The 12,839-nt window shown below is 36.7% G+C and overlaps 1 protein-coding gene across 1 annotated transcript; it reads right to left on the reverse strand.

Annotated features, from left to right (window-relative positions):
- Window positions 1-2,021: 2,021 nt before the first annotated feature.
- LOC136839221 (uncharacterized) lies at window positions 2,022-10,324 on the reverse strand. Its single transcript, XM_067104965.1, has 2 exons — window positions 9,957-10,324; window positions 2,022-4,312 (listed from the first exon to the last, which is right to left on the reverse strand). The coding sequence occupies exon 2, from the start codon at window positions 4,307-4,309 to the stop codon at window positions 2,786-2,788; it is 1,524 nt and encodes a 507-aa protein (XP_066961066.1). The 5' UTR covers window positions 4,310-4,312; window positions 9,957-10,324; the 3' UTR covers window positions 2,022-2,785.
- Window positions 10,325-12,839: the final 2,515 nt, after the last annotated feature.

Raw genomic sequence — 12,839 nt, forward strand, 5'->3', positions numbered from 1 at the left:
TCTCTCTCTCTCTCTCTGTGTGTGTGTGTGTGTATGTGTGTGTGTGACTCATACCCTCAAGTTCACGCGTCTTTATGATAGATTCATGAATAATTTTTGTGAATACTCTCTTTGTAACACACACACACACACACATGCACACACACACACACATATATATATATATTATATATATATATATATATATATATATATATATATATATATATATATATATATATATATATATATATATATATATATATATATATATGTGTGTGTGTGTGTGTGTGTGTGTGTGTGTGTGTGTGTGTGTGTGTTACAGAGAGAGTACTCATAAAAATTATTCATGAATCTACCATAAAGACGCGTAAACTTTGCGGATATGAATCACACACACACACACACGCAGAGAGAAAGAGAGAGAGAGAGAGAGAGAGAGAGAGAGAGAGAGAGTAGTGTTGATCAATCGCTAACGTCAGAACAAAAGTTTAATGACTTTCCAAACGGTTTTCGTTACCTGATGATAGCTAGCAAAGTCATCATTTTAGAGAATAAATGAAAGATGAAACGATTACCAAAACACTTCTGCTGCTAAGAAGTCGTTGGAGAGTGAACAGAAAATGGTGAACAGAATAGTGAACAGTGAAGCAGGTGAAAGCGGGTGAAAAGGGAAATGGCCAACAAACCTCGACCATGACCTGACGGTTGTCACCAGAAACAAACACTATAAAAGGAAGAAAGAAGGAAGGGGTAGCACTGCAGTAGCAGTAAGAGTTAAAGAGAGTACAAGGACAGTAAGAGCAGACGGTGTGAGCAAGGTTGAGAATTTTACAGCTCTCTCGTACTTAGTTTCTATAAGTCCAAGTTTGGACTTTGCGCATTTCAGTCTCGAGTCCAGCTGACTTCCCTGAGAAGTAGCAAATAACCCCAGGAACACTTATACTTAAAAGGGGATAATAAAGAAAAACCCTATTGTGTGTTGCAGTGAAGAACCCGAAAAACAATTATCTTTAAGTGAAAACAACTTCTTCCTGAACGATGAAAGTAAACAATTCCTTGATTAGCAACCTTACTCTAGGAAAAGAAGAATTGTTCAAAAAGAGAAAGAAACAACGTGCAGTGTTTTTCCACCGAAATAACTCCACTCCCGCCATATCATCATAGCAATAATGCATACCGCTCTGCACGAAAAACGAGAAAGAGAAAGAAGTCCTGCTCGATTGAGAGAGAGAGAGAGAGAGAGAGAGAGAGAGAGAGAGAGAGAGAGAGAGAGAGAGAGAGAGAGAGAGAGAGAGAGAGAATTTCGTCGTCCTTTTTCAGAGAGGGCGAATTTCACAGACTCTCACTCACTACAGAAGAGAGTGACATTCATCATAATTGCAGTGAAGTGTATTGGAGAAAGAAGATAACTTGGAAAAGAAGAATCAGTGAATGGTGTTGATAAAAGAAGAAAATTAGAAGAAAGAACATTTGAAAAATAAGAGGAGGACGAAACAAACAACCAACGACGACATCTCCGACCAGATAAACAAAAAGAGAAGTCCAGACAGTTGAAGGCACTTCAATTCGAAACGGTAAAAAGTAAGAAAGGGATATCTTATTGTATACATGTTGAAATTTTAAAACTGATTTGATATGATATTTCCTTTAGATACGTCATTTGAAATACAAATCTTCCACTTTAACTAAACAGGCATACTGTCAATTGTGGCTAAAACTTTTTTCTGTCCATTTCTTTATTAGTTATTACTAAACATTATTCAATCTTAATTGTGATATTTACTAACTTGTATTTTGTTTTATTTTTTTATTTCTCATTTAACGGCAATTGTTTCGAATTTGAAGATTTATTTTTGTGTTTGTTGACTTTTTTTTTTGTTATGCGGTGCAGTTTTTCTTTGTATTGCGTTGCACCACATATGAATGACCGTGTCTGTTGACTTTCACTTGATAGTAACGCAGGGGACTCGGTAAGTTAGGTTGAAATTGTCCATTAATATTTTTTTTAGTTTTCAGGAGGGGGTAAGTATTCACCGGGCACGGTTTTTCATAAGTTTAATCTTAACCTAACTATTTCACACGGCCAGCCACACTGGACTTAGAAATTTCTTGATGTTAAGAGAGGAGCGAGTGACACAATCCTACCCAATTTGGTTTTCAAGTAACTCTGGCTAAAAATTGATCAGAATGAACTCTGGACCTATGTTGAATAAAACTCCGCCTCCTTGAGGACGTCTACTTTACTCTTAATGGTTCAATCTTAACTCCCACTTTTGGCAAGGACAAATCAGGTCAATTTTGCTGACCTTTTCGCTTCATAACCTATCCTCTAACTCCTCCTTCCTTTCCCACATCTTGGAGGTTTGTTATGGTTAGTCTTCAATTTACTTGATCCCATGACTCATCATTTTAAACTATCAACATCGTGTCTCTCTCTCTCTCTCTCTCTTTCATAATCCCGATCAGTGAATCTCATACTTATTCACTGCATAACATCACTCGGTCACCTACCTGCATTGACTACAATGCAAGTAGATAACCAACTCAACTTGACTATAGTCAATTACTTCAATTTCAATAATTTCTACTAACAAGCAATAAATGCAAGAAATATTATAATGCATCATAGTGCTAACACAAACAATACAAACATGAATTACATATCAAATACTCAAACTAAATGCAGAAAAATTATGGCAAAGTAAATATATCAAATGCCTATTACTCTGGTTATCAATCATAAATTGTAAAATAAAAAAAATCAATCACCAAATGTTCAAGTGCAAGTCAATGGTAAACGCTATCACTCTCTAGGAAGGATTCTGTCCATCATGTCCTTGATTATGGTAAGCTTATTCAGTATCAATTTCCTGACAATTATAAAAGAAATGAAAGCAAACAGTATTAAAAGAATGACATTTATGAATGACATGATAGGAGAAATCTCGGTCTTATATATATGAAAGAAAGTATGAACCTCTTCTAGCTTTGTGAATGTCTCCAATTCCAGTTCTGAAAGTTGAAATTCGTTAATAACTGCAAACTGATGTACACTTTTACTGAAATTCAAACTGTATGTCGTGAAGACTGTAGGTTTGTAATACAAATTATGTAAAATAACCAATTCACAAGCAGATGAAAACGAGTGTACGTTAATGAAAACTACTTCTGTTTTGTTTGACTTACAGTCAATCTTAGCATTCAATCTGTTTGCTGAGAACACAAAAATTTCATCATCAATGATTTGAGCCTTGAAAGTTTCTGTAAACGGTATATATTTACAATGGTTCTTACCATTCTTGTTGTTTACAAGATCATCTAGGCAATGAAGAGCACTCAATGGTTCATAGAAATTCACAATGTTACAAACATATACACCATCATTAAGCATGACACATTCCCTGAATTTATGTTCGGGAATTTCAGTCACTAGGAAAGAATCATGCTGCAAGGCAAAGTGTCGAACTGTTCCTTCTAGTACAATGGACTTATTATCTACTACCATTGGGAATGGATAGACTGACATCAATGAGTTGACGTCTGGATTGTTGAAAGGGATCACTAGTATAATTTGATTGGCTATCACTTTCACTGTGATCAGGCCATAATAGTCCACTATATTTTCTACTAGTGGTTTCAAGTGATTGTTCACAACACATTTCTGAATAATGGCTTCAATTTCACTAGGGGTTATCAGAAAAGGCGACAGCAGGTTTTTACCTGCCATCATGATTGCATTGAGTAATTCCTTGTATTCCAGAAGGAAATTACTTGTTTCTATGAGCAATTGCTCCATCATTTCTGTTTGATGGATTCTAGCAATTTCTGATGAAACATTATGGAGGGCACTATTCACAAATTCTTTCAGCACTGTGATCATTTTCTGATTTTGATTGACATTTCCTATTACTTTATTATAGACAGTACCCTGTTCAGAAGCCCAATTTTCAAGTTGTGCCACTCTTTCCCTTAGCCTTTCAACATTACCATCGGTCGCCACTCCAAAGAGATTGTGTAAAGCGACGCCTATAAAGGGTATAAGTGATCGCTTTACTACTTTCCTTGGCATAACACTATCGATGTCCCTCTGCAACTTGGAGAGCATGTCGTACAAATTTCTATCTTGGACACTTTGTAATCCTGCCCGTATCTGATTGCTCAGCTGGCCTAACTGCTCTCTCTGATCGATAATGGAGTCCGTCTGGATCTTAACAATGGCTAGGTCCTGTATCATCTTAACCTTGCCATGCTCCTTGATGATGGCTCCTTCCTTAGTTGTACGAGTGAGTTCACAATTTGACTCACTGCCAACCACCATACAATCCATTTGCTGAAATAATGTTATCAAGCAGTAAAAATCTTATCAACTACATTTGTTTACCATTGCACTTGCCATTACCTTCTTCTCAAATTATACCTTGGGGTCATTGAAGATTCTATTTTATTATCTATCTTATCTTTATTGGACAAATCCTTTAACTGGGTAGACGACCAAGGTTCTGAATGAACTACTTTAATGTGGTTCCAATGTACAATGGATTCTTTCAAGGTAATTTCATGCATTAACTTGAATTTATTCAACTTCAAAACTTCTAAAACTCTATATGGACCTCGAAATTTTGGTGATACTTTAATATTAGGTCCTTCAAGAACATGATTGAGTACATAAACTTGTTGTCCTACCTTTAACGAGGGTATGGTGGATCTGTTATTGTAATACTTACTAGATTTTTATGTAACTTCTTTAATCTAGCCCTGGTGACTTTAACGGTCTCGCACGTACGTCTTGTCTTCCAAGCAATATAGTCCTCGTAGTTGTACGTACGTCTGGGTGGTGCGGCATCATCCAAAAGTGAATTTGGCATTCTCCTTTGGTAGCCATACAATAGGAAATGAGGAGTTTCTCCTATTGATTCATTTACTGTGTTGTTTAGAGTAAATTGTATGTCTTCGAGAGTCAAGTCCCAGTCTTCAGTGCTAGGGGTTACCAATGTTTTCAGAACATCCTTTATCTTGCGATTTGTTCTTTCTACTGCTCCATTTGAGCTTGGCTTATATGCTGTTATTTGACATTTCTGTATTTCATAAAAGTCACACAATTTCGTTAGAATGTCACTAGTAAATTCAGCAGCATTGTCTGAGAGCAAAACTTGAGGACATGAATGTCTGGTTATAATTCTAGACTTAAAGGCTTCTGCCACCGTTGATGCTTCTCTGTTTCTAGTTGGAACAATTTCTACGTATCTGGTCAAATAGTCAATGAAAACTAAAATCTGTTTATTTCCTCTGATGGTGTTCGGGAATGGACCTAAGAAATCCATTGTGACTCCTTGAAAAGGATTTAATTCTGAAGGATACATTTCCAGAGGAGCCTTGACGTTGACATTCCCCTTATGTATATTACATAGGGTACAATTCTGAACAAATCGAGTAGCATCTTCACTACATCGAGGCCAAAAATAGTTTCTAGTGATTGTTCTACATGTTTTCTTAATTCCAGGATGTCCTGATAACTTGTATGAATGGGTTAGTTCTAAAACGTCTTGTATTAGTGTATTAGGAATGTACAAACGTGAACAAGCATTTGGTTCGTCTGAAGTCTTGTACAATAACCCATCTATCAATTGAAACTCTGAATTTTTCTCACCTTGCAAGAGGTTACCAATTACTTCCTTTATTCTAGAATCCTTTTGTTGTTCTTGACGAACTTTGTCTAAATCTAAGTCTGTGATTTGACAACTGAAGGCGAAATTATGAGTGGTAATTTGTTTCTCGTTCTCTTCTTGTGATCTAGATAAGGCGTCAGCTAATGTGTTATATCTACCAGGTATGTATCTAAATTCTGGGGCAAATTCTAATACGCTAACGAACCATCTATTGAACTTCATATTGTTGGTAAAGCCCTTTTCTTGAAAAGATCACAAATGGGTTTATGATCTGTAAGAACATTAATTTTATGTCCTAGCAAAATGTGCCTAAATTTCTGTAATCCCCAGACTAATGCCAAACATTCCCTTTCTGTTGTACTATAATTTCTTTCAGCTGCATTCAAAACTCTACTGGCATAGTATACAGTCCTCATCCTTGTTTTATCCTTTTGCATCAAGACGGCACCTAGTCCTGTACTTGAAGCATCACAGGCTAAGTAGAATTCCTTCTCGAAGTCTGGATAAACTAGGATAGGATCTGTTATCAACATATCCTTTAGTGTTTTGAACGCTGCTTCTTGTTCATCTTTCCACTCATAGCTAGCATCTTTCCTAGTTAACTCAGTTAATGGTTTTGCTATGGCAGCAAATCCCTTTATGAAAGGTCGATAATATCCTACCATACCTAGGAATCTTCTTAGTGCCTTCAAATTTCTTGGGGCTGGATAGTCCACAATAACCTTAATCTTTCCTTCTTGCATTTTCAAACCATGTTCACTGATAACATGTCCTAGATATTCTAGAGATTTCTTCAGAAACTGACATTTCTTAATTTTTACCTTTAAACCGGCCTTTCTGAGCCTATCTAATACTAATTCTATTGTCTTGAAATGACTCTCTACATCCTTACTAGCAATTATTACATCATCAAGATAAACCGAAACGTCTTCAACATCTCCCAAGATTTGCAGCATTAAACGTACAAACGTTAAAGGAGCTGAAGTAAGACCAAACGGCATTACCTCAAATTGCAAATGTTCTTTGTGAGTACTGAATGCCGTGAGATGCTTGGATTCTTCATCGAGAGGAACTTGCCAATATCCACTCAGTAAATCGAGGCTAGAAAAACCTTGGCACCTCCTAATTGAGCTAGCATGTCACTAATGACTGGCATTGGCATTCGATCGGGGATGGTGTGGGAATTCAATTTACGGTAATCAATTACCACCCTCCATGTACCGTCTTTCTTTGGAACTAGCAGTAAAGGTGAATTATAAGGTGACTTAGAAGGTATTACAACTCCATCTTCCTTCATCTCTTCAACCATCTCGTCTACAATGGGTCTTTGACTTATTGGAAGTTTGTAGTTAGGTATATAAAAAGGTCTAGCACCATCTTCTATGACTATTTTGTGCTGCAGGACATCTGTCCTTCCTAACTTATCTCCTGTTACTGCTACAACACTCCTATATTTCTCTAATATCTGTAGTAACCTGTCCCTACAATGAGGAAAATCTGTATTATTTACTTCCCCTTCTAATTTAACTCTTGTGTCAGCTACAGAGACAAATGCTTTTTCACTTATGGTTAGTAAAGGGTTAGTAATCACAATTCCCTTACAGAATTCTATGCCGGCATGCAATTCTAGTCTCTTGTCAGAATAATTATACACATAAGTCGTACAATTTCCACCATTAAGTCTTACTAGGAATTGTCCATTTTCACAAAGTCTGGTAAGTCTTCATTAACTAATAACACATCTGTATCACCTAGGTTTTTATCTGTTACAATTCTAAGACAAACCTTTGTCAGACCTTGTGGATGCAGTATAACGCTATTGTTTAATTTGAGTTTTACAAGATTATCATCGGCAGTACTAACTAAGCAGATCTCTTCTGCATTCTGTGCATCGGCAGTGTAACAGACATCAGTATCATCTGAACTTTCATCTTGTGGTATCACAGAACCTATCTCTGTCATTTTCAGGTTGCCTAACAGCAACACCTCATTGAGATACTTCTCTTCCGTATCTTCTCTTATTATTAAGTGACTACAATCTATTAGCGTGTCAGGACTAAGTTCTTCGGAGGTATCTACTTGTCGTGCACTTGAGTTATCAGGTTCATACCTGCTATCTGAGAATTCCTCCTGAGTGGCTTCTAGGCTTTTAAAAGTAGTTTGTCTATCTTCTCCTATTTCTTCTATCATTGAGTTTCTACACACTGTCCTACCCGGGTTAGCATTAAATTCTATTTCTATGTGTTGGATGTCTACTTCTTCAGATGAGGCTGTCTCAGGTAAAGTGATCAAGTTTATCTGAAACTGTTCCTCTTCTTCAAGAGAGCAAACATTTCCTCTATCAATTTCCTTGATAGTTACTCTTCCATTGCTACAATCTAGTGTAATTCCACATCTTTTCATAGCCTGGAAGGAAAATAGAGCTTGAGCTGGAAAATATTTCTCTTCCAACACCACAAACTCTTCCCTGTATTTCTTATTTAGAATTTCTATCTCTAAATTGACATTGCCTATAGCCCTTATTTGCTTTCCAGCGATCCCCTTTATGGTCCTATAGGATTCTCTCATTTGGGAAAGCTCACAACCTATATGTTTTGTTAAAGTGCCTTTATCTATGATACTTACAGTACTGCCTGTATCCAACAATATGGAACTCAGTACACCTTCTAAGTGTACTTGTATGATAGGCAACTCTTCCTGACACGTATTAAAATTCTTTACAGAAAACACTATTTCATTACTTCGAGTAATGTCTGTTGGGGACACATCCTTATTCACTGTCACTATTTCTCTCTGTAAGGATGGACCTTTCTGCTGCACTCTCTGTGATTGTCACTGAGAATCCCCTTGATTTGGGTTACTGGGGGAGGTATTTTGATTATTAGGCTGAGTACTTTGGTTATTTTGAGACCCCTGAGAATTTCCCTGTTTGTTGTACCAACAGTTCTGGATTAAATGTCCTGTCTTATTGCAATTCGAACACCATTTGTTTCTTCTACAATTCTGTGTTGTATGGTTGTTATAACCACAATTTCCACAACTTTGTCTCTGCCTATTGAACTGTGGCCTATTATTCCCTGAATTTTGGCCTTGACTAGCTCCCCTCTGTCCAGGAGTCCTGTTATTTCCACTGTTATTTCCATTAGTTCCAGTGGTATTCCCATTGTTACCTCTATTTGGCGGCCTACCTTGATTGTTTCTATTTGATTGATTAAATCTCCTATTGTTGTTCCCACCATTTCTATCAAACGAATTTCTATTTCCCTGATACCTAGACCTAGCTTGCCCTGATTGGTTTCTATTGGACTGATTGCTATTATTTCTTGGGTTTCCACTAGCTACGGTTCCTGTAAAATCTGCACTACTACTTGATGAATTCTGTTTTACTTTCCTTTCTATGTACATCAAGGTTTGTACAATTCCATCATTTGGCTTCCTATCACAGTACTTCTTTAAGGCTACTCTTTCTTCCTTACCCAAAGCATCGTAGATTGGTCCTAAGGACATATATCTAAGTACCTTGGATATACTAGCTAAATCTGTTTCATCATCATCAAATTCATCCTTCCTTCCAACAACAATTCCTACAGCTTTCATATCTGTCGTCACTCTATGTATAGCTTCTTCTACTCTAGTGGCTAAAACTAAGTGATTACCCTCATATTTCTGATGATGGAAAGTTCCTATGTTATACCATGGATCTTTCTGTGCTTCTGGTTGCCAAAATTGTAAGCACTGTTTCTTGAATTCGTTAAACAGAGTAATATTCTAAAAAAGTACTGAATGAAGAACTGTATGTGCATCACCATGTTCCATACTAACATACAAGAGTGCTTCATCTATTTTCTTTCTCTCATCTGTGATACCAGCAGCTAAAATTCTGCTTTCTGTGTCTGCTATCCATCGATTTACACCATATTCTTCTAATCTACTTTTATCTACATTACTTGGGTCTACCGTTCCACAAAATCTAGTGGCTTGGGTTATTACGGCGGTTTGCGCCATGTTGTTATTTCTAGGAAGTTATTGGGTTAGTGGTTACAACTGAAGGGTTAGGCGCACTCGGTACACTAAGTGGGGGACCTTGACTACGAGAACGTCTGGGTCTAGTATTACTAGGATCAATTGGTCTAGAAAGTCGTTCAGGTACAGGTCTTAGGTTATATGGAGTCTGGTCTTCGCTTCTTGTCTGTTGCAGTCGGGAGATAACTTCGTCCAAAGTGTTATTCATATTAATTAATAAAATATTCAATGATTCCAACAATGAAAAATTGAAAAAAAAAATTAATTTGAGAATCAGGTACTTACTTCAATTGCATGTTTGCTGAGTTGACTGTATCCCTCTATACAAAAAAAAATTCAAATTTTTCCTAACTCATTCCTTCATAGGACTCTCTCAATCTGAAAAAGTCTGATATTAGTATTTATGTATACAATTGTTTGGGTTCCACTGCAAAATGCTGCGCCAAGTGTTTAACAAAAAAAAATTTATTATGATAGAATTATTTAAACAGAATTGTCTCTTTCACCAAGTGAACGAAAATTTCTATTTCGTAAAAAAAAATTACTAAACATGAAAGAAAAAATTATTTCCTTCGTACAACAATAAGGAAATATTATTCAGAATATTATTCAAAAGAAAAATAATTTACTTAAATTATTTATGTTAAAAAAAATCATTTTGCACTGCAGGGAAAAAATAATTATATAAAAATTTCACACACAAAAAAATTTAATTCACAGAGAAAAAAAATTCTCTTGATAATTCCCCGATACTAGGAATGAATGTTTACTATTCAATTAGCTTCGTGTCGCCTTGCACTTGAAGATCGCGCTGATTGCACTTGAGCGCAATTTGTCGTTAGCATCCAGCGATAATTCGGCACAGCTCGGCCGACTTGCAGTCCGTACTTGCTGAATTTGGCAAAGAAAAAATTTGGAATCCTTCCAAATTGTTGATTGAAGGCGTCACTTCCCTTTCGAGTCGGTTATCAACGCGTTGACTTCTAAACTTTATCGCCGTTCGAATTCTTCACTCTCTTTCGTCGCCGTCTTCCGCTCTCATTCGTCGCCGTCGTCGTCACTGCTCTGCTACCGCTACTTTTCGCTAAGTCTCCCTTTTAGCGACCAAAAATTTTGGGAATTTCGTGTATTTAAGTCCGTAGACGATAGAAAAGTTCACTGAACTGACGTAGATATTAGCGACTTTCATACGTCCGCCAACACAGTTTGTTTTCGTCTTCTCCGCTGCTGCGATCGGCGTAGTATAGGGCGAGTTGCTGATTCTTTCTTTCGTAAATTTCGTTTTCTTATAAAAATCACCGCTGATCTATGCCGTGATTATTACTATGGTTCTTATTATGTTCATATATGATTATTAAACTGAATTTCTGGTTGATTTTATGCGAATGTTCGGAAGTTTCAAACTAGGCAGAGATTTACCGCTGTCAATTTTTCATTCCGATCGACGCAAAAGATTCACTGCTTCTTGGAATATTTCGTTCTGCTTCGTTTCCCTTCTGCTACAGTGTTGATGTTGTATTGGTGTTTCTAGTGCTGAAGACCGTCTTGAGATTATTTGCGCTGTTAAATTGAGAGTTAGTTTTAGCGCCGTCACTGCTCAGTCTCTGTAAATTTCTCTAGGGCCGTGAACTTTAATGTTTTTCAAATGTGCGCTGGGCGAAATCCTCCGAAACTGCCACCAAATTATTTTGTTATGCGGTGCAGTTTTTCTTTGTATTGCGTTGCACCACATATGCATGACCGTGTCTGTTGACTTTCACTTGATAGTAACGCAGGGGACTCAGTAAGTTAGGTTGAAATTGTCCATTAATATTTTTTTAGTTTTCAGGAGGGGGTAAGTATTCACCGGGCACGGTTTTTCATAAGTTTAATCTTAACCTAACTATTTCACACGGCCAGCCACACTGGACTTAGAAATTTCTTGATGTTAAGAGAGGAGCGAGTGACACAATCCTACCCAATTTGGTTTTCAAGTAACTCTGGCTAAAAATTGATCAGAATGAACTCTGGACCTATGTTGAATAAAACTCCGCCTCCCTTGAGGACGTCTACTTTACTCTTAATGGTTCAATCTTAACTCCCACTTTTGGCAAGGACAAATCAGGTCAATTTTGCTGACCTTTTGGCTTCATAACCTATCCTCTAACTCCTCCTTCCTTTCCCACATCTTGGAGGTTTGTTATGGTTAGTCTTCAATTTACTTGATCCCATGACTCATCATTTTAAACTATCAACATCGTGTCTCTCTCTCTCTCTCTCTTTCATAATCCCGATCAGTGAATCTCATACTTATTCACTGCATAACATTTTTAAGGGACATTTCTTCCAGCAATTGCGTTGCTGATTAATCCCTGTTGTGTTTTGGTGCCTTTTTAGGATTGAAATGAAGTTAAGGTTAGTTACCATTGATTAATTATATACCTAAGATATCTACATTTAAGAACGCAAACCCTTCTATTCTTATAAGAATCCAAACACGTAAATTAAAAATGTCAACCTTTCCAATTCCTCTAGATATATTAACTACAGTTACCAATAATATATAAGCAATAGCAACATATTTAAGTTTTGGGGAAAGAAACATGATGCCTGTAATTTAGAAAACTGGATTGAACAACCTGAAACACACCTAAATAACATGACCAGAAAGGATATTGTGAAATCAAATGAAGCCAAAAGTACCTTGATCTGTCGACGGGACATATAGGTTGTTATGTTCATTTTGATGCCCATAGAAGAATTAAGAATTGGGAGGAACTAAAGCAATTCTTAAGGAAAATATATTCCTCTGTAGGCAAAACTGATCCAGTTATCAGCCTCGCAAAGATTGTTCAAAATTAGAGAATGGATAAAATAAATTACCTCAGAATGGGTCCCAGTTATATAACATTTTAAATGAATGGGGCCATTTAGTTTCAACTACTCCATGGAGATCAACAATGGAAGACCAACAGGTAATATCAGTTGACAATTGTAAAAACTTGTTAAGGTTATCTTTCTTAATGGGAAGTTTATCGTCAAAAGCTATTGAAAAGATGACCCGTGTTTGGAAGTTAGGAGATGATGTTACTGAAATTGTAAATGAAGTAAAGAAAATTCTAGTTAGAAATCCCGAAATAAATTATCTATACAGACCTTTAGTTACCATAGGACAAGATAGGAAAGGGC

The sequence above is a fragment of the Macrobrachium rosenbergii genome, chromosome 1 (genome assembly GCF_040412425.1).
Source record: "Macrobrachium rosenbergii isolate ZJJX-2024 chromosome 1, ASM4041242v1, whole genome shotgun sequence".
In the NCBI taxonomy this organism is placed as follows: domain Eukaryota; kingdom Metazoa; phylum Arthropoda; class Malacostraca; order Decapoda; family Palaemonidae; genus Macrobrachium; species Macrobrachium rosenbergii.